Here is a 23974-nt window from a genome sequence, read left to right on the forward strand (position 1 = left end):
CTTGTAATCCTAGCACTCAGAAGATTGAGATAGGAGAAACCTTGGAGCTTGTTGGCAAGCCAGTCTAGCCTAAATGGCAAGCTTCAGTCCAATGAGACTATGTCTCAAACAAGGTTTATGACATTCCTATGCATTGAAATCCAATGTTGTCTTCTGTCCTACAGACACACACACACACACACACACACACACACACACAGAGAGAGAGAGAGAGAGAGAGAGAGAGAGAGAGACAGAGAGAGAGAGAGAGAGAGAGAGAGAGAGAGAGAGAGAGAGAGAGAGAAAGAGGAGAGAATGAGCTCCAAATATATGTTGGGGATGAGTGTAGGCAACAGAATAGGTGACAAAGTTTGTAGCCTGGGGGAAATATTTCCTAGTGGGATAGAACAGCATGAATGTATAAATATATATCATGGCACCTGGTAACAGAGAGAGCTGGGTAAAAGGAAGGCCATGACAAGGAAGCCCTCAGAGTCCTGAGTAAAACAAGACAGTGGACACAGGACCATGTTGGCACGAGTGTACTAGGCAGGTCATAGAGAACATTCAAAGGTCCAGAGGGAGTGTGCTTTGCCCTCTAGTGGAACAGCACAGAAACCACTCTGCTGAGACAGGAGACTTCAGGGAGAGGAGCACTGGCTACATGAAGACTCCAGAAGACTAGAGTAAGGACTGTTTTCTCAAATGTGATTGTAAATTTTGGAAAGTTTGTGGTAGGGTGGCAGCTCAAGATGGTATTTAAGTGTTTAAAGTATCATCTCAGCTATATAATTAAGAATCTGGAGGTTTCTTGATATGCTCTAAAAGTAGAGCTAATTTTAATAGATTAAACATGGGATGGGGAGAAATGAGAGAGTAATAAATAATTCATTATTTTTTTTTCATTTCACTTTAGATAAGCAATCCTAATTTCTTGGCACTGAATATGGGTGAAAGAGCTCAAGAAGGAATACAAAATTTCAAACATCAGGATGGTCCAATCATATGTAACTATGCAATTCAGATGCATTCTTTTACTTTTTTCATTTACCATCTACAATTACTTTTCTGAATCTTTACAGCCATACTAGAAGCCTATTGCCCAAGTTCTTCATTTCCCCACATAACTTAAGTCTATTCTTCGGAAATTGTTAGTAAATGAACCACATGAGCTAGAAATAGTACGATGTAGGATGCTCTCATTCTCAGGAGACATGTGTGGCTTTACAAAGGAAACCAATATTAACTAAAAGAAAATAATATTTTAAATGTGGAAGTACATATTTTTATACAAAAATAGAAGTCAAAATCTCACTAAACAATTCTTGGAATTAAACAACTAAAATAGGCAGCTTGGCTTTCTGACAGTATGGTTTAATCAAAGGAATGGCGTAATCAAGCGGTCCCCTACATTGAGAGAGGAAGAAAGGAGAAGGAAGAAATGCATTTTAGGAAGCAGTGAGAACATCTCTCCTAATTTGGCAAAGCTAAAATAAGAAAAATAGATTCAATGATAATTCTTCAAAGATCTACAGCCTACTAGTATGACAGAAAGTGACTCTAACATCAATAAGATACCAGGGAACTCACAGCTTCATAACAGCCTCTGCCCTTTAGAATCTAAGTTTTGTCACATTCCCAAGCTTTAGAACTGCATAAAGTATAGTTTATATATTCTCTCTCCTAAAGGCTGAGATGTAAAGAAAAGCAACATATAAGAAAGTTTAAAGTGATTTAATAGTGACAGATTAAAAGAATAATTTTATTAGCTAATGGTCATGTTTTGACTGAGCACACAGATTTGCAAACACTGCTGGAACTGAAAACTTCATTCAAAATATTCAGATTAAATGTGTGTGTATATTAAAGATGAGTGTACTGCAGCACAACTAATTTACGATTATGACTGTTGTCATTTTAAAGTTGTACACACACTTAGAAAATAATTAACTTGTCATTTTTGCCAAAAATATGATCACCATAAGGGAACCAGTCAAGCCTTTATACATTTTATGCTCTAGTGATTTTTTTATTGGAAAGAATGGGCTATTGATTATGGAAAGCTACTCTGAAGTGTAAAGCTTTTTGCTCTTCAGCTGATGGCTTAGCTAGTCAAACTTCATATATGTGTTATTAATAGAATTCCCTTGCTCTGCATAGCACTTCACCATATGTGAACTTCCTTACACTATCTGGGAAACAAAACAAACCTCACAAACAAGAGGACTTGAAAAGGCACAATGGAGGACTCATGAGATCACATGTACCAGTAATAGATAGACAGTAAAATGGAATAGTTTCCCGTGGAAATACTTTCCAATTCTTTGAAAACTTATTATTTTTTCTGAGTCAGTTTATCTGAAGGGTTCCAGAGTATAGCTCCTTTACTTCTCAACTGCTGGAGAAATCTTAACTTTTCTTAATTTATACAACTACACACCTGCTTCCTTAAAGAATCACTAACCCATCTGAGAATTCTTTATTAAGTTCCCATTATGTGCAGGGTGATAGGTGTACTGACGGAAATCAGTGGGAGAAGATTCAAAAGATGAAATTGATGATATGGGGTAAAAGCCAAGCTTTTAACAAGTTTAGACTATGATCTCATTCCTTACTCTTTGGATGTAATTCTTACAATCAATGACAGAGGCCTTTTATCTTGAAAAACAGATACAATACCAGCAGGACTGCGGCGGCTATCAGGGATGAACACACTATCATGTCTGAAGTAGATGTCTCTATTTGCTTGTTTTGAAAGAACACATAATAAGGGATTTTGGTAATGAGTAAGCTAAAGTTTTGTTTGTTTTCTAATATACAATCATTAACCCAGTGACAGGTTGAAGCAATTTTGAACAAACACTGTCACAAAAGCACATCCTGGGCTGTGGAGAGGGTTTAAAGCCCTTGCTTAAAGAGCCTGCCCAGTTTGATTACCCAGTACCCACATAGAGCCAGAAGCACAAAGCAACACATACATCTGGAGATCATTTGCAACAAGAGTCCCTGGATAGCTCATTTTCATTCATTCTCTCATTCTCTTTTATCTATCTATCTATCTATCTATCTATCTATCTATCTATCTATCTATCTGTCATCTATCTATCTATCACCTATCTCTTTCTGCTTGCAAATAAAGAAATAAAAATACCTTTAAAATCACATTCCTATGCCTCCATGGGCAAACAAGGGAACAGCCAGGCCAAATTCTCACACTTCATTCTCACAGGCTTTTAGAGTCCACTAAACATTCTATTCTCCAGAGTTTTGTCAAGGAAGAAAAAATTCTCTTTAGAAAGTCTAAAATTAAACTCAATGTATCAAAAACATGTTAGGGAGAGCCAGGCTGGTCTGAAGGATTTGTTTAACCAGCAAATAAAAGAGAAATGCTGGGAGCCCAGGCACATTGCTCGACATGAGTTTGCACAGATAGATTTGTGCAGAGTTCCTAGACTACCCAAAATAAGGATAAATTTACAGACACTGAATGGAATATGGATCAAAATAACCCATCTACTAAATGTAAGTACAGTAGGCAAGAAATATTTGATAAATTTTATATGTAGAAATATCATATAGTCTATGTAAGGCCATCAGCCATGTTACTTCTTCCTTGAGATTTTCTTAAGGACTTTATTCTGTATGGGTTATTGTCTCTGAGAAGCTGATTTTAGCAATATTCAAGGAAATCCATTCTCCTTAACCAAACATGACTGAAATGGTGAGCTCTAGACCTCACCCTCAATTCTAGAATAACTCAAGCACAGACTGAGACCAGTCATTTGCCTCTAGTTTGCAAAGATCATTTCCTGCAAACTCCTTTAATGTACTTTAGAAATAATAGCTACACTTTGAAGTGTATTCAAAATATTTCCAATGTTTATTTCTGTATTTTATCAAACACTAAATAAATAAAACAACCTAAGGAGTTACTTTACTAAGAAAAATAGTGGGCTGGAGAGATGGCTTAGCGGTTAAGTGCTTGCCTGTGAAGCCTAAGGACCCTAGTTCAAGGCTCGATTCCCCAGGACCACGTTAGGGGGGTGCACGCATCTAGAATTCATTTACAGTGGCTAGAAGCCCTGGCACACCCATCCTCTCTCTCTCTCTCTCTCTCTCTCTCTCTCTCTCTCTCTCTCTCTCTCTCTCTCTCTCTCCCTCTCCCTCTTTCTCTGTCTTGTCGCTCTCTAATACATAAATAAAAATAAACCAAAAAAAATTAAAAGAAAAATAGTGAACATATATACTGTGTTAAAATAACACTGGTTATATCATGAATGACATCAGGGATACAAAGACTAAGAAAGTAAAAGAAACTTGCCTTTTGACTCCTACTTCAAACTTATATTATTTCAAGGTTAAGGACTAGCCAAGGTTACCCAATCAAAGCACCTGTTGACTTTGTAACATACGCGTATTTCCCTCATCACTAAATAATCTACTGTTGACTCCCTTCCTGATATTTTATCCTCAAATCTTCAAGGTTACAAGGACTTTCAGAAAATTTCTATCATAAATAGCCATATATCTAAAATATATCGGTCATAGCAGCAGTCTGGAATAAATTTCCACACATATGAACAAACATCCTTGAAGGTCTTTAGTCATTATCATCTCAGTCCTACCAAAAACCAACCAACCTAAAGGAAAATGTCCTGAAGGCCTTTACCAGGTTACAATATAGCCAAGCAAAATATAAGAAATATCAAGATAACTGAGGCACATGTGATGGCACATAACTTTAATACCAGCACTCAAGAGGCAGAGGTATGAAGATCTCTGTGAGTTCAAGGCCACCCTCACACTACATAGTTAATCCCAGGTTAGCCTGGACCATAGTGGGACCCTACCTCAAAAATCCAAAAAAAAAATCAAGATATTAAAATATAGCTTATAATATAGATGGTGACCCACTTTCCAACATCCTCTGGCTCTCTAGGAACTTTGGAGAAAGAAATTGTAGAAAGGTGTGGCAAGAATACTAAGTGGATGGGAAATGGGACACCACCATTCCTCACTGATGCCACCTCAGAGAGAAATAAGTTTGAGCAAGAGACAAAGGATAGTAGATGAGAGGTGATTTTGATAAAAATGCATTATACCTGTATAAAATTGCTAAGAAATAAAATTTTAAAAAGATGACAGAATGCCAAAATCTATTCACTTAACTTACTTTATTCACTATACTGCTGAGACTGGGACTTCTATAGTGAGCAGGGCATGACGGACAAATCATGTTCACTTTCATTGCTGCTAACTTATCTATCACAAATTTAAATGAGACTATGTGCTTAAAATATTCACATCAAAGAATGCAAAATACCTGGGACATGGTTGTGGGTGCTCTCCTTCAGCAATGCAGGCCTCTTTCTCAAGGAGTTCGGGGCACTCCTGCCCACCCCCAATAGCAATGTGATTCACATTCCGGGTCCTTCTCCTAACTCCAGGTGAAAGACTCTCAGAACGGCAGGTCTTGGAGCAGGGACTCCACGAGGACCACTCTGAGGTTTCACAGTCCTTTGGCATGATACAGGGCTGGGCCATCAGTGGGAAAGAATCTTGCATGCAAAGGCTGAAGGAACAATAGCAGAAAACAATTAAAACAGAGATTAAATGAATGAAATAGTATTATGGTGTCCCTACTATATGAAGAGAGAGTATTAGATCTAGTTTAAGCTTCAAATGGAAATATTGTTAAAGGTGAGGGCATTGTAATAAAATAAAGAGGGACATAATATTTTAAGTATGTGCATTCATCAAGTGCAGTGGTGCATACCCATAGTCCCATCTACTTGATAGACTAAGATGGGAAGATATTTGAGACTAGAGTTCTAAACTAGCCTGGGCAATGAAGCAAGATTATCTCTCTCTCTCAATACATATATGTATTTCACCTGTAACAATGAAGAATTTCACTCCAGAATGACATATACAGAAGATGCATCCCACTTTGACTCTCAGCCAAAGAATTAGCATAAATAATACAGATCCTTATAGGGTATATTCCCAATGAGGAAAACTGTCCATAGCACTTATTGTCTGATTGCCAACTGATCTGTGCCTAACAGACAATTTCTAACAACAGTCTCATGAGTTTACATATTATTATCTCCATTCTACAGGCAGAAGAACTTAGCCACATGGAAACTACATCATTTGTCTAGAGCCAAACAAAGGCGAATGAACATTTAGAGTAATCTATCTGTTAGAACACAGATGTGGTCACTTAAAAAGCCAGCTACTGCTCAGCCTAGACAACCTTTAAATATAACTTTACTCTCTTATGTAGTGTCTTCCTGTATCCCCTCTTGTGTCCATTCTTGACAAGAGAAGGAACAGAATAGCCCTTACTCTTTTTTATCTTATTTTATTTTATTTTATTTTATTTATTTATTTATTTATTTGAGAGCAACAGACACAGAGAGAAAGACAGATAGAGGGAGAGAGAGAGGATGGGTGCACCAGGGCTTCCAGCCTCTGCAAACGAACTCCAGACGTGTGCGCCCCCTTGTGCATCTGGCTAACGTGGGACCTGGGGAACTGAGCCTCGAACCGGGGTCCTTAGGCTTCACAGGCAAGCGCTTAACCGCTAAGCCATATCTCCAGCCCTGGCCCTTACTCTTATAGACCTGGAAATTATCAGAGGCTTTCTGCATCTCACAATCCCTCCTTCATGGTCCCTGCAACGTCTTTCATGTTATCTGTACTCAGACATGCCCTTTCACCTCCACAAATTTCCATGAAATTTCCATCCTGTTTTGTTCTTTGGAACCAAAATCATCCAAGGAAAGACACAAAGAAAAGCATGTTCATATAATGGAGGCTTGGATGTCCAACTTCCTGAATGTGAGAAAGTCTATTTTGTTGCTGACTGACCCTATGTGTGGTATTTGTTATGGTAGTTCAGAATCTTATGAAGTCTTTTAGCTTGTATATGATTGTAGAAAAAGGAGTTTAAAGTTCCTCTTCCTTTACAAGAACATATTTCTATATCAGTTCCTTTTCTACAATAGAGGAGCCTTGGTTATTCCCACTGGCAGTTTTCATTCTTCAGCTGGCCCTTACCATGTGTTCTTTTCTTGTTTTCCAGTAGAACAGAGATAAGTCTCATTAAGCCTTAACTCTTTAAACAACTCTTAATTCTTTCATTTTTCTTGGTAAATAAAGGCAATACATTCTGATGATTATATATCTACCTGATTTAATGTTATTTTCACTAGACAGGCAAACCCCAGGTAATAATTAGTAATGACAACAACAATAATAATATTATAATAAACAAAATCCAGTTCTTGTCCTCTTAACTGGAAGGAATATTGTTCTCATCCTATGAATCAGAAAGATATGGTTCCTGACTTTTTCCTCACAATATAGTAGAATGACCTTAATCTCTGAGCTATTTAGTCTCAGTATCTGCAGGAGAAAAAAAGGAACAATGCAATGTGACCTACTTACCTACTCACCCCCATCCTTAGATTTGTGGTGACCTTTAGTGTGAGTGGAATCACCTTATAAACTACAGCCCAGGATGAAGCCTACTTCCCACACACCAAAATGGAAATCGATCCTTTCGTAGAAGGTGGTGTTCCTTTTTAATGAAACAGACATCCACTATGGATTTATCTTTTAAACTGGAGATGCTGTGATAATTATACCTGCTTGACATTTATAGAGCATGCTGTCATCTGTAAATTACTTCACAAGTACTCGGCTGTAAAGGAGATATTTGAAACTTTTTTTTTATTACTCTACTGCTTTACTTTTCCAGGAAATTTAAGAAAACGTTTCTACTTACAAACAATGACAGAAACTTATAAAATAAAACTTGCAGTGAGGAATCCCCAGTTAATTAACACTTATATGGTTGCCATATTAAAACACTGCTAAAAATTTCAAAGATAGGGAGAAGCAGAGTCTTTAAAAACTCCTGTTCCTCTCTAGTAAAGAAAGCATTCTGTAAAAAAACAAGATCCCCACACACACCCAGGTAAAATTCCCAATATCCTTTATAATACTGTTTCTATTTGCTACTCATTAGATTCAGCTCTTCTTTTCAAATGGAATTGTATGATTTAAAGCAATATCTTTTATTTTGACAACTATATACACACCTGTGTATTTGTAACTAGTACTTGACATTGCCATAGATATTTGAATTTTTACTTATATAATATTTATGCCTATATTATTCTGGAAAATGCATTATTAATATCATGATTTCTAAATATCTACAAGATGATAATACAGAAATAGTTTGGTTACATTATATTTTGGAGCAATGACTATAATATAGAAATAATGATAAATTATTTACCCATTCCCTATTTGGGGGCTCTTTGGTTAAACTCCAGTTCTTTCCCAATTCCACATCATGTATTGAGCCTCCTTCTACATGCCTATGTGATATATATACATTTATTTAGAAAAAAATAACTAAATGCATTTATATTCTAGTAACTATGGAGTTTCATACTTTTCTCATATCTCTACTGCCTACTCAGACTTCCACTAGGTGGAGTGGTCCAAACGTCTTGTTCTCTGTGGCAGGCTGATAATGCACCCAGAACCTCAAAGGTCTGCAATCTATTCCTTGTAATTGTTGTACTTGAAAAGGTAAATGGCTAAAGAGATTTTTGCATATATAATAAAGATTCTTAAGATGGTGTGACTTCAGAGAATCAAGGTGGGTTCAATGTAATCAGAGTCCTTATTAGAGGATACAGATAGAATGAGGGGATATATAATTTTATTTGACAGAGACAGATACAGAAATAGGTTGAGAGAGAGAAAATGGGCGTGCCAGAACCTCCAGCCACTGCAAACGAACTCCAGATGCACGAGCCCCCTTGTGCATCTGCCTTACGTGGGTCCTGGGGAGTCAAACCTGGGTCCTTTGGCTTTTTCAGGCAAGTGCCTTAAGTGCTAAGCCATCTTTCCAGCCTGAGAGAGGTGATTTAATGCCAGAAGTGGAGGTTATAGTGATGCAATTCCACAAACCAAGAAATGTAGGCACTTCCAGATGCAGAAAAGCAAGGAAATGGTTTATCTTCTAGGCCGCCACAGGATAAAAATAGAATTACTTTCCCCATTTTAATATCTGCATATGTCTTCTAAATGTGTTTAAGTACGTTCGTATGCATAGATACATATAGCAAGAGAGATTATATTTAATGATACATTTATTGATTTGGAATAGTAATATATTGTTATCTATATATAAAACATATATTTTCCATATTGTTTTTATTATTTTTATGGTATATGTTATGTGTCATAACTTTTTAAAATCATTTCAAGAAGGTTATTTTTGTTTTTACTAGTTTTAGAAATAGGCATAAGCTAGTACTGGGAGTTACAGGTCAGTGCCCACTAAGAGAAGGAAGAAAAAGCTAAGTAATATACAAGAGTTAGAGAGAAGAGTGGGGGGAAAGGGAGGGAAGCTGTAGAAGATTAAGGTCAGTCTTCATCATACCCTCTCCAGTGTCTTAGAGGATCTGCTTCTCTTTTTCAGATAGATGTAGATCCTACGGAGAGAGCCACCCCATCATACCACGAAAAGGCCCCAGCTGAAACTAAGAAAAATTGGCAAAACAAGAAAGGGTGCTGTTTTCCTGGTGAACCAGGTACCAACACAAGGGCAAAGGAGATCAACACAGAGAAAAATCAACTCCTACCAAATCAGAGAGCCAGAGCCTCAGAGGCCCCCAACACCTCATCACTGAAGCAGAACACAAATGAACCCAACATGGCTCAGGGAAATTTTGTGGAAGAGGGGGTGGAAAGAATGTCAGAGCCACATGTTGGATCATGATATGCAGAGACATTTCTCCTACCCATAACTGTGGGCTAACTCCACAATGAATGACCCATATACCTCAACAAGGAGGGGACAATGGGAGGTGGTAGGTCATGGATGAGCCTAATAATGATACCAAACTGACTGTATTTGCTGAATACAAATCCATTTAATAAAAAAATAAAAAAGGCATAAAAATAAATACGTTTTAAAATGAAATAGACCCTCATTTTATTATAGTACACACATCTTGAGACAGACATTAAATTGCATTTGTTCACAAATGATGAAAGCAAACAAATATAGATAAATAGATCAAAAGGCAGATTCATTCAACTATCTTCTAGTATTATCCATTATGAGAAAAATAGTTGAAGCTCATTAATGTAAATAAATATGATTATAATAGAATGCAAATTTTATAGCAATGCTAATTATGTATGTCAGAAAAGATTATGATTTCCTGTCGTAACAAATAACTCCCTAATCTCAGTGGCTTAAAGCAACCAAAGCATGTTTCTTCTTTATAAGCCATTGCAGATTGAAGTGGATGAGAAACTACTCTATTTGTCTTAACGAGGACTCAGACATGGATATAGTTTCAACAATCTGTTTCCTTCTGCAAAACAAAAAAGGCCTCAGTCATTAAATACTCCCCCAAACATGTATTTCATTTGCCTATATTTGAACTGTTAATGTCTAAAGTAGGATACAGAAGGAGTAAACATGACCTTATATGAGTCTATGCCTCCCAAAATCAAGTTAGTGTTAAGCAGAATTACAGTCAAAAATGCTTAAAGTATACCTATTGTCTTGAGATCACTAAATAACTCTTGTCCATCTAAAACATATACAATTTACATCACTGTTTCATATGTGTTATAGATTCATTATTCTATTAATTGCTGGACTATTTACTGCTGTAAATTAATTTATTTGGTTAGTCACTTATTTAAGATAAAACATATCCTTAATTCAGGTTATGCAGGAGGCATTAGAAAGTTAAATGCAGTTTGTGTCTACAACTTTCTAAGCTTCTTAGCTAAGCTCTACTGTAACTATAAAATCAAGAGTTAGAGAGAACAGAGAGAGAGATGGAGAGGGAGGAAGGGAAGATGTAGAAGATTGAAGTTAGTCTTCATCATACCCTCTCCGGTGTCTTGTGGTTCAGGTGTTCCCTGTAAGGGCCTGGTGAAGGTTCAGCCATTTGGTCTTCCTTTTAGGAAGTAGAATTTTATGGTACCATTGCAATTTGGGTCTAGATTTGTGTTTCCCAACACTTCTATGCCCTCTCCTCCCTTCCCATCCATCCTAGTGTCTAGTCCACAAAATGCTTGCTGGGTATGTAAGGTATCTTGGGAGATTCGGGTTAGGTGCTATAGATGAGTGAGACTATGTGGTGACTGTTTTTTCTGTGATTGGGTAAGTTCACTGAGAATGATCTGCTCCAGGTTCAACCATTTTTCCGCAAACTTCATTGTGTCATTTTTTTCTTACTGCTGTATAGAATTCCATTGTGTAGATATACCACATCTTAATTATCCATTCTTCTAGCGATTGACATCTGGGTTGATTCCAGCTTTTAGCTATTACAAATTGAGCCACTACAAGCATGGTTGAGCAAATCTCTCTGGCCTGTGGTTTCAAGGATTTGATCAGAGAGACCTACAAGGTTTCCTAAAAGAATGGCAGATTTCTGTCAGAGTACTTGATGATCCACCAAAGGTTAGTGGTAAGATCCTACTGCTGAAGACACCTTATGTGGTTGACATATAAAATGGAATGGCATGGCTAGAAGTTGGAAGAGAGTCAGTCCCCAGACAGTCAGTGCGTCTAGTGCCAGAAGGTGCTACGTGGACAACTGGGGGAAAATGACCAATATCTGTCCAAGCAACTCATGGTCTAACCTACTTAGCAGCAAATAACCTGCTGTGATTCCTACACAAATGCAATAGTGGCACACAGCCATGGTGGGGAACCAACTGCTCTTGATTTGGCTAACTGATCCCCTCAGTGGTATGGGACCCATAGCTGGAGCTGGGAAACAAGTCAGAACCATACCCAAACATAAGCCTACTCTCCATTATCAAGCTACCATCAATCGTGGGCTACAAGAGGGCCTACACCTATTAAACTCTCTATTAAAAAAAGTAAGGGCTATCTCATTTGTCCTGGTGCTAACTTACTCTCCATTGGAGAATCTGCTTCTCTTTTTCAGATAGATGTATATCCTAAGGAGAGAGCCACCCCATCATAACTCAAAAGGGCCCTGGCTGAAACTAAGAAAAATTGGCAAAACAAGAAAGGGTGCTGTTTTCCTGATGAACCAGATACCAGCACAAGGGGGAAGGAGATCGACACAGAGAAAAATCAACTCCTACCAAATCAAAGAACCAGAGCCCCAGAGGCCCCCAACACTTCATCACTGAAGCAGACCACAAATGAACCCAACATGGCTCAGGGAAATTTTGCGGAAGAAGGGGTGGAAAGAATGTCAGAGCCACATGTTGGGTCATGATATACAGAGACATTTCTCCTACCCATAACTGTGGGCTAACTCCACAATGAATGACCCATATACCTCAACAAGGAGGGGCAATGGGGAGGTGGTAGGTCATGGATGAGCCTAATAATGGTACTAAACTGACTGTATTTACTGAATACAAAACTAATTAATAAAAAAATACATAAAAAAGAATGTGTAGGTGTTACAGATGCAAATGGGTGGGAAGTGGAGAGAGTTATGTACTTCAAAACTAGAAAATAACACATCTGATCAGTTATCTCTCCATTGGTGTGACAAATTACTGGAGAAAATTATTTTTAAAAGAATAAATGTTTATTTGGCTCATCAGTTCAGTTCGTGAACAATACGGAGCATCATGATGGGGAGTTTGTGTTGGAGCAAACCCTGCTCAGGTTGTCATGTACAGCAGTCTTGCTCAACTTGCTAATTCCTTTGTGGTTTCAACTGGGCCTTAGCTGATGTGTGAGGGGTGTTTCATCTCCTAATGAAGAAGGATAAGGGAGAGCCAGCTTTTATTAGGCTGTTTCAGTTAGAGAGTGAGGCTGAAAGAGAACCATGAGATGGCACCCCACATGCCACTCACAAAAACGGAACTCATGTCTGATTGAAGCTAATCTATAGTACCCCTGCTGTCCAGTTTAACATGCTACCCAGAAGACAGCCCTGGATGGGCTATCCCAGGGTCCTGCCCCAATCTACCAGTCAAACAGGTCTTCCCCTTGCCTGTAAAGACTCCTTTTTTCTTCCTGTCATGGATTCTTCCCTGCTTTCTCTGTTCTGCTCTGCTGCTCTGCTGTTTTGCTTCTTTGCTTGCCCTGCCTACCTCTCGTTGCTCATGTCAAAAGGATACACATGAGTCCAGCTTCCCCCTCACCCAAACTTGCTGGGTCAGAGGGAAGAGTAGAAAACAGTTTCTTGGTTTCAATGGCTTTTCTGCCTGACTCTGCTTTATACTTTGGGGTAACTTCTCTCTTTGATTACATGCATGATTTTCCTCTAGTTTCTGAATCTACCATGTGCAGGTTCTTCCCCAGTTTCTCGATATAAGCTCCTAGATTCTACTTTCCATATGCCGGCAGCTTTATTCTAATTTTCTTTAAAAGCCCCAGTTTCCCTCAAGTCCTCTTGTTTGCAGCTTTATTCTAATCTCTCTTTAAAAGCCTCAGTTTCTCTTAAGTCCACATGATTATGTTTTTATCCTATTTTTTTTCTTTAAAAGTCTCATTTTATCTTGAGTGCACATGCTTATGGCTCTACTCCAGTTTTTTTCCCCCCAAAATACTCAACTTCTCTTAAGCAAATCTTATAACCGCAGTGTTTCCATAAGGCACCATGTTTCCTAAACCCAACATTTGTTATCTTCCCCTCAATAAACGTAATAATTCATAATTCATACTTCTTGAGTTCATCTTTATCAATTCTTTGTTAAAGGTAGGACAGAGCCCAAAACTTGGGGTACATAAATTATGGGAGACCCCTACTGAACCCTAAAATTCTGCATCAGTGACAGGGAATCTGCTATCTATTCTTGTCTTATTGATAGATTTTGGTTGTCCTTGGTTCCCACTGTCTTCTGAGAAAGAACAAATTCTCAAATGGAGAGTGAGATCAGCATAGGTTAAAGGGATAAGCATTGTTAATTTAATTTAGAGAGATTTTGATGGGTACAGCCTCACTTTTGGACAAAGACTAGTGGGCTTCTCATTGGAGTCCATAATCTTTGATCTCCATAGGATTCTGACTTGGTTCCCAGTTCCAGCTATGGGTTCTTTTCCACTTTGTGGATTTCTTAGCCAATTAGAGAGCCATTGATTACCCACCTAACCCAGGTGCCACTAGTGCACAGGTGTTGTCAGGCTGATTGCTATTGTATAGTAGTGTCTCCTCCTTGCTTACAATGTTGTGGGCCATTTTCCCCCAGCAGCTCATGTAACACTTCCCAGCACTCTATGGGTTAATGTGGAAACTGTCTTCCTTCCAGATTCTAGACAGATATCTCAATGTTCTATGTTGGCAACCTGTGGAGTGTTCAGATATAGGGTCTTTCTTACTTTTAACCTCAGATAGATAATAAGTTCTTGGACAGAAGCCTATCTTGTTTTGGGGACCTTGTAGGTCTCTCTAATCAACAGCTCAATATGGGTTGTAACTGATTTCTGGTACTGGAGTTATATCAGAGCCAACTGTTGTAGGTTAGGCTTCATCCTACCCTTTCCAGAACCATTCTTACCAAACTATCCACCCCATGCTCCTATTGAGGGTTGTATCTTTTAAGTCTGCTATCCAAGAAGAAAGTTTCTATGGGACTATTTCATTTTGGATTTAGTTTTGTGTATATTTCCTCCCCACCATTCTATTCTCCTCCCTCCAAAACCTTACATCCCTATAATCTGTCCCTCAAGTTGCCTGTCAAGTATGCCAGCAACTCAAGCTGTTCTCAGTTAAGAATCACACATGAGGGAGAAAAGAATTTGTCTTTCTGTGCTTGTGTGAATGTGCTTAGTATGATCTGTTCCAAGTCCATTAATTTTACTACAAATTTCATTATATTATTTTTCCTTACTGCTAAGTAGAATTCCATAGTGTATATGTACCAAATCTTCATTATCTAGTCCTCAAATGATGGCCATTTTGGTTGTTGATCCCAGTTCTTCTTCTTCTTTTTTTTTTTTTTTTTTTTTTGAGGTAGGGTCTCACTCTAGCCCACGCTGACCTGGAATTCACTATGGAGTCTCAGGGTGGCCTCAAACTCATAGTGATCCCCCTACCTCTGCCTCTGAGTGCTGGAATTAAAGGTGTGCACTGCCATGCCTGACTGATCCCAATTCTTAAGTATTGTGAATTGAGCAGCTATATGCATAGTTGAGCAAATATCTCTTCAGTTAAGATGAAGCCTTTAGGGTAACATCCCAGTAGAGGAATAGCTGGGTCAGTTGGTAGTTCGACTTTTATCTTTTCCAGAAGTCTTAATATTAATTTCCATAGTGGGAATACAAGTATGCACTCCCACCAGCCATTCAACATAGTACTAGAATTTCTAGCACAAGCAATAAGACAGATTTTTGCAAAATTTCTTGTTAAATCTTTCTCCTCGTAGTTTGTATTTGTTATTCTTAAAGGTTTTCCCTCATCCCAAAGTCATAAAGCTTTGCTCTCATAATTTTTCTTCCAGAAAAAAATATTAGATTTGTTTCATCATTATTTTAGACCACCAATCAAGTATTTATTTTCATTTATAGAGTTTTAAGCTCTTCTCTTTCTGAAACTAGTATCAGTAATATATATAACTTATAGTATTTTAAATATCTTTGTTCTATTTCTGGGATTTGTTTTCTTTCCAAGTGACTTGTCAAAATTATCTTTCAGCTTTATATCCAGCTTTTTCAGCAATCCTATTTTAATGATTGGGTTTTATTGTTATTGTTTTAGACAGAATGAAACACACACAGAGAGACAGAATTGGTATGCCAGGCCCTCAGACCCTGCATTCAAACTCCAGATGTTTGTGCTACCTAGTGGGCATGTATGACCTTGCACTTGTTTCACCTTTGTGAATCTGACATACATGGGATCTAGAGAGTTGAACATGGGTCCTTAGGCTTCTCAGGTAAGTGCCTTAACCACTAAGCAATCTCTCAGCATGTGATTTCCTTTTAATAATTATTCTATTATCATTCTGTTATTTCATACTGTGTCATATCTTTAAAGATATGAGTATTTTAAACTTTATTCTACTCCCAGCATTATGTCCTTTTATTCTGCATTCCTTTTTTTTTCCTCTCTCACTTTTCCATATTGAACTGGAGTCAAATTTCAATCAAACCTTTGTATTAGGGATTAGTGTGAGAGAACACAAGTGAAAAGCAGAATACATTTGAGAACAGGTAGGGAAGCAAACTGTGATAAACACAAGGGAACAAGTCTAATTCAGTTATGCTATACAAACTGAGTCAGTTCATTAATTCTCCAGCTGAAGGAGATCGTTCCAGTATTCCACTCTGCTAAGTAAATTATCAATCATCTATCAATTTTTCATGTTTCAGTATTTGGTGACTTTTACTTTCAGCTGCTACACACATTCCCAAAATTTTCCTTGAAAAAATATGCCTCTTATCCCTTTATTACTATTTAAATTTGATTCCAGAATATAGACTATACAATGTATTTATTTTACCATATTTAATTGGATATCTGAAAAGCTATGTGACAGAAAGTTTTGCTTTTCTGTTTATCTGTTTCTAAATTAAATAGCAGTTTATAGAACTTCATATATTCAAAATAAGTTTATCAGTAAAAGCACTTATTTTTTACAGAAACAAAATTACTTCTAAGTAAACACTTTGGAAACAAGTAAACCATGGGACATTGAAGAACCTGGTCGGGCTGGAGAGATGGCTTAGTGGTTAAGCGCTTGCCTGTGAAGCTTAAGGACCGTGGTTCGAAGCTCGACTCCCCAGGACCATGTTTAGCCAGATGCACAAGGGGGCACACATGTGTGGAGTTCGTTCGCAGTGGCTGGAGGTCCTGGCATGCCCATTCTCTATCTATCTGACTGTCTCTCTCTCTCTGTTTGTCACTCTCAAATAAATAAATAAATTAACAATTTTTTTTTTTTAAAAAAGAGCATGGTTATCCTATTTACTTAGCAGAGACACAGCTGTCCATATGGCAGTGGCTTACTCAAATTACAACATAAAAGCAGGTAATAGTCACTTTTAGAGCTCACAAATTACAACTGAAAGAATGTTTATAAGAATACATCATGAAATAAACTCTATGAAACAAAGTGTGAGTGAATATATTAACCAGAACTGGGATATATTTAAAGGAGAAAGGACAGAGTTGGGAAATACTATATGACATGAACTATTCTTTTAATGATTTGGACACCAAAATGCTATCATTTTCTTGTTACCAGGCAAACTAATAAGTAAATTTAAAAATAACTAGGATGGGCTGGAGAGATGGCTAAGTGGTTAAGCACTTGCCTGTGAAGCCTAAGGACCCCGGTTCGAGGCTCGGTTCCCCAGGTCCCACGTTAGCCAGATGCACAAGGGGGCGCATGCGTCTGGAGTTCGTTTGCAGAGGCTAGAAGCCCTGGCGCGCCCATTCTCTCTCTCTCCCTCTATCTGTCTTTCTCTCTGTGTCTGTCACTCTCAGATAAATAAATAAAAAATTAAAAAAAAAACTAGGATGCAAACTTGAGAAAAGAAGTTATAATACATCAATGTTGATGTGAGTTACTGACCTTTTAAGAACCTTAACCTGGACCCTGCAAGCCACACAACTGGCCAGCCAGGCCAGATATGCCCATATGTGTAGTATGTCTGCTATGGGGTAAACAGATGTTCTGTGATTGGATTGAGGCCCATTTCACATAAAAGAATTCATGATTTATTTAGCAAATCTAGTCAAAGGCCTAAGGTTGGGAAGGTCATAATGCCTAATGATAAGTTACTACTGTTATTGGCAAAATTGATATATTATTTCTACCAATTTTTAATCTAAATATCTATGTTTATGCCCATAGGTTACTTCTGCTCTCACTTTTAGCTAGATAAACTGCTCCTTTCAGATTGCGGTTACTACTGAGAAAACTCAAAACTTATCAAAGCTCTAAGAAGTGACAGTTGAGTGTTTAGCACTAAATTAGGTATTTCTATCATACCCTGTAAGGTTCATGGATCATTGCAGAAGTGGTAATAGACAGAATATAAGAGCCAAAGGATGGGGATGGATAATTTAGAACACTTCCCAGACACAAAATGATGGCTGCATTTATGACCTCACAGTAGCTGCTACTACCTGCATAAATATGAGGACAAAAATGCATCAAAAAAGAAGTAGTTGGAGAGAAGGGATTCAGTAGATGGATTCAGTAAGTGTGTGGTGACAATGCATTATGGTCAGGGTACATGGTATATATGTTTAGAGGTCATCAATAAAAAGTTAAAAATGAAGAACCTAGATCTAAAATGAGCATAGTTACATACTGCCATGTAAGATTTGGAAAAGAATGACATTTCAGTAAGCCAAGCTTTATAACTATGTGTAGAAGACAGTTATGAAATATTATAAGTTATTTTCACTTGCCATGAGAAATACTTAAGATTATTGAAACATTTTATTAGAAGACTGTGAGTCACATTTTCTTGGTTACCTGTCATGGCCAAATTAACCAAACTTATGTCTTGCTGACAAAAACCATGTTTCCTTCAGAGTTGTATTTACAACTAATGTGATATTGCCACTTACATACAGCATTTTCCTTCCTATTCTCAATAAAATCAAACTATACTATTATATATATAATTATATATAATATATATTATATATTGATAGATATTGATATATATAATATTTAACTTTTTAACAATAAACCTAAAGTCACACAGTACAGCTGACATCACTGTCTGAAATTATGTTTTATATATGCTGTTAAGTTGCTTATGTGAAACACAGAGATTGCTCTGCAGATAAAAGATGTAACCACACAGATACATGCTGAGTTATTAAATTCTTGAGAGGGAATATCCTTGACTGTGGTATTATATCAAAATGGTATGTGTTTAGTATTATGATCATTTCCTGTCACTAGGAAAGATTGTTCAATAGAGATTAAAAATGTAGTGCAAGTCTCAGAATATGAGATTTTATCTTCTCCAAATTTTTAACAGCATTAAGAATGATGAATATAGTATGCATTTCTGGTATGAGTGTAATTGCTTAGAGACTAAAGCAATAACTGCAATTATCTGAAGGTCTTAGACACTTCTTATGTTATAAAGAAGTAATATTATTTATTTATTTGAGAGAATGAGGGAGAAAGAGAGAGGGGGGGGGGAAGAAGAGAGAGAGAGAGAATGTGCATACCAGGGCCTCAAACCACTGCAAATTAACTCCAGATGCATGTGTCACCTTATCTGGCTTATGTGGGTCCTGGGGAATTGAACTGAGATCCTCTGGCTTTGAAGGCAAATGCCTTAACTGCTAAACTATCTCTTTCTTTAGCCCAAGAAATGCTTTTCTAATGAACACACATAAAAAGGCTAAAATTAAAAATTCTGCCTATTAGCTGACCACTATATTGTTGTTTATTTTTGGCATAGTTAAAAATATGATGAAATCAAAATAAAAGAGAGACTAATTGAGAGAGGGAGAGGATATGATGGAGAGTTGATATGTGAAGGGCTAAATGGAGGAGGGAAGGAAATTATCATTGCTTTTTGTCTATAATTATGGAAGTTGTCAATAAAAAGTGAAAAAAATGTATGATTGATGTTTATTAGACTTGAGTTTATAGCATCCTAAAATTGCATCTGAAAGAAAAAGAAATTATGGCTTCAAGCTTGGAAAATGATTGTAGATACCTGACTGAAATATCCCTATCACCTCTACTTGAAAATATATACCTGACTGAAATATCCCTATCACCTCTACTTGAAAATATGAAAAGCAAAGGAAGTAAATGTATTATCCTTGCATTGTCCACTACTGTAAATAGAACAAAAATGCATAAATGTGTGCATGCATGTGTGTGCATTCACACACACATGCACCTTTGAGTCACATGTAAGAAGGAAAGACTGACAAGACTCTACAAAGACCCTATGTGTGAAAAGCAGAGAAGAATTTTGAGAATTCCTATGAAGACTGCTACTAAGGACTAAGAGACTCAGATAAATTACTGACAAAGTTTTCTTAAAAGGAAAAATCACCAGTAACTTCAAAATACAGAACACAGTCACATTGTGGCAGTTCAAACACAAATAGAGGGGGAGGGAGGGTATTACCATGGGATATTTTTTATAATCATGGAAAATGTTAATAAAAATTGTGAAAAGAAAAAAAATTAAAATAAAATTAAAAAAAAAACACAAATAGAAAGATTGTCCTTAATGGGACACAAGTGGGAACAGCAGTCCTGAGAGTCTGTTCTTTGAGGAACAAACACTTACAGAGAGAAGGCCAGCTAGTTCTTAGAGATAAGGTACTGATAAGAAAAGGAAAAAAATAAAACAAAGGTGAAATGACATACTCCTTTTCTTACCAACACAACCAGCAAAAAAAATTCTATGAATAAAGCTTAATAAGAAAGGCCCGACTGACATTTCTGATTTTTGTATGGCTTGGGCTGGGGCTTCTGAGAAGCACCTGCCAGCATGTGCAAAGTCCCATCCCTAGCATCACAAGAAAAAGAAATGGAGATTTCTGTTGAATTAAGACCCCTATTAATGTTGAAACAAGAATTTAAACAAAATTAAAAGGGTTACAGCTATTCACAATTGCAATGAAAATTAGAAAATATAAATTAAAAGTTAGAAAAAGTTTTGCTTCAATAAACTACCTTCTCTGAGTAAGAACAGAGTTGATATTCCTAGAAAGGCAAGTTTGAATACAAAAATATAAGACCAGTAGGAGCTAAAAAACAATTTGGGAGAGGAAGAAATGTAAAGCCAGCTATGAAGAACAGGCTACTCCTTCAGCATTAAGGCTCCTTAAATGCACATCCTTTCTGATATACCAACACAAAACAGGTAGCCCAAATATCAATGGTGGTAATCTCTCAAACAATTGCAGCTGAAAGGATATTGTCTCCAGTTCAAAACTTTCATTTCTTTCTGTGGCATATCCTTCTTTTCACACCAGTCCATTTTCTAACTTCAACATGCTCAACTTCTCATGACACAGGTATAATCTGTTTGGCCAAGGTTTCAAATCCTTCCACTTCCCTTCTACAAATCAGTTCCAAAAGGCCAAAAGACACATAGTCAGGTATCTAGCAACAACAATCCCACTCCACTGGTAACAATTTTCCATCGTGGTTACTGACCCACTGCTGTAATAAAGCATCTGACTAAAAGCAGCTGATGGGAAGGATGTTTTTATTTTGGCTAATAGTCTCTAGGGGAAGCTCCATAATGGCAGGTGGCAGCATGGAATGAGCAGAGGCTAACATGTCTCTTCCACAGCAGGTGGATAACAGCAGCAGGGGAGTAAGATGAGTAGCACTGGATAACTGGGGGTTAATAAACGTTATTGCCCACCCACAACAACAAACCCCTTACAGCGAGACTCCACCTCCCAAATTGCTACCAGCTTGGGTTCAGAACACATGAGTATATGGAAGACATCTGATCCAAACTACCACAGCTAGGCATGACAGAAATACCCAAAACTGGAACACAGAGAAAAATAACAGAATATCTAAGAACTATGATATAACTGTAAATGCAGCAATTCACATATGAGAATACCAGAATATAGAGAGTAAAGGATGGAAGAAATGTTCAATCATAATGTCTGGGAATTTGCCAAAATTAATAATAGATATCAAGTCACAGTTTCAAATATTCAAATACCTACACCTCAAGACATTATATTTTACCATATGAAAGTCAAATACAAAGAAAAATTCTTAAAGAAGCCTAGGATGAAACTTCACATAGCCTGTAAAGAAGAATTACATTGACTTCCTCAGAAACTGTGAACAAGAAATAAGCATAGTTCTGCAAGCAAAGTCTTTGCCAACATAAATCCTATGTCCAGTGAAATAATCCCTAAAAGAGAAATATTGAGAAAATTTGGCACATTTACAAAGTAAAGTTAAAAGAAGCATGGAAGAGGGGTTGTAAGGAATATAAGAGTCACAAAGTATATAAGTTTACTTTTGGGCTCTGTCCTTCCAATATTTATCAACTGGTGCATTTATGACCACACAGTGGTTACTGATACATCCACAAGACTGACCCTGCAATATTCTAAGCCCATCAGAATTTTGACATGAAAGACTGAGGAAGTCAAAAGGAATTAGACATCAAAAGAGAGGAAAGATAACCTGGAAAGAGGAGGATGCTCAGTGGAATAGGGTGGAAAGCAGGTAGGACAAAAGAGAGTAAGGGGACAAGGACATAACCAGGTTAAAGTATGCTCATGTATTAAAGTTCTCAATAAAAAATATGAGGGCTGGAGAGATGGCTCAGCAGATAAAGAGCTTGTCTGAAAAGCGTGAGCACTGGGGTTCAATCCCCTAGTATCCATGTAAGGCCAGATGCACAAAGTGGTGCATACGTCTGGAGTTCATTTGCAGTGGCTAGAGGTCCTGGCATACCCATTCTCTCATTCTATCTGTCTGTCTGTTTCTCTTTATCTCTCTCAAATAAATAAATAATATTTTTAAATGTTTGAAAAAGGGAACTATAAAATAAACAATAACTTGGAGAAGAATAAAAGAAAGTAAAGTCAAATTCTTTATATTTCTTATTCTCAGTTGATATAATGAACAATTCATTCAAACAATAAAAATGTATTCAATGATGCTAAGTGATGGAATATTACAAGGAACGGATTGGATGGTCTGGAAATATTGTTATATTACACACCAGGGCATACTTGTAAAAAGGCTTAAAGGGTATATATGCCAAATTAAGGTAAATGCACTATTATGCAAATAACAATTACAACAAACAGAAAACATACTACTGAATATGGCATGCATTTTTATAAACACTTTCAACATCTATCATGCACATCAATTAACAAAGAGTTCCTGAGTCATAAATAGGAAAACCAACTACATGATGTTTGCAAAACTGTTGCTGTCAATATAAAGCCACAGATGTTGAAAACTAAAGGGAAAAATAATGACAGGCTATGCTAAAAAAAACACTAATCTGTGGGACTGTTATCTCTAGATAACAGAGAATTTATAGCAAAGAAAATATCAGTAATGAGTAGTGATATTATATAATAATAAAAATGCTGAATCTCAAAGACATTGAAACTGTTAACACCCATACATTGTACAAAGGCATGTAAAAAACAGGAAGTAAAATCTGATATATAAAACAAGATAAAAAGACTGACTACTATAATTGGAGAATTAACAACAGTCCTATAACTGTAAAGTATAAATCCTTCATTCTAAAAATAATCAACAATAACACAATTGAACATCACTGCCAATCAAATGGATTTAGTGCACATTTATGGAACATGTCATCCAAAAACAGCAGAATACACTTTATTCTCCAGAGCACAGTATGTACTCACAAAGATAAGCCATAGTGAATAAATCTAAAGTAGCTATCATACAACATTTGCTCCCCCCAAAATACTGAAGTTAAACTAGAAATAAAAACAAAGGCTAACCCAGATGTCTATCACTAGAAGAATGGATAACTAAGATGTGGTATATCTACACAATGAAATTCTATACAGCAGTAAGAAAAAAATGACACAAAGAAATTTGAGGAAAAACGAGTGAACTTGGAACAGATCATTCTCAGTGAACTTACCCAATAACAGAAAAAAAAAAAAAATCGCCACATAGTCTCATGCATCTACAGCACCTAACCTGAATATACCCAAGATACCTTACACACCCCGCATGGACTAGACACTAGGAGGGATTGGGGGGAGGGGAGAGAATCAAAGGGGTGGGAAACACTAATCTAGACCCAAACAGCAATGGTACCATAAAATTCTACTTCCTAAAAGGCAGACCAAAGGGCTGAACATTCACCAGGCCCTTACAGGAAACACCCGAACCACAAGACACTGGAGAGGGTAGGATCAAGTCTAACCTAAAGCCTCTACATCTTCCTTCACTCCCTCTCCCTCTCCCTCTCTCTCTCTCTTCCCTCTAACTCCTATATATTACTTACCTTTTT

General features: G+C 37.1%; 1 protein-coding gene across 6 annotated transcripts in view; it reads right to left on the reverse strand.

Moving 5' to 3' along the window:
• The window catches only part of Thsd7b (thrombospondin type 1 domain containing 7B), a 797324-nt gene that overhangs the window by 596241 nt on the left and 177109 nt on the right, over positions 1 to 23974 (reverse strand). For 5 of the 6 annotated variants that reach the window (XM_045150957.1, XM_045150953.1, XM_045150952.1 and 2 more), the window contains exon 3: positions 5303 to 5551. The exons of the other annotated variant lie outside the window; for it this stretch is intronic. In XM_045150957.1, coding sequence (XP_045006892.1) covers positions 5303 to 5551 — 249 coding nt within the window. The remainder of the gene's footprint in view (positions 1 to 5302; positions 5552 to 23974) is intronic. 6 annotated transcript variants of the gene reach the window in all.

This window comes from Jaculus jaculus, chromosome 5 (assembly GCF_020740685.1).
Source record: "Jaculus jaculus isolate mJacJac1 chromosome 5, mJacJac1.mat.Y.cur, whole genome shotgun sequence".
In the NCBI taxonomy this organism is placed as follows: domain Eukaryota; kingdom Metazoa; phylum Chordata; class Mammalia; order Rodentia; family Dipodidae; genus Jaculus; species Jaculus jaculus.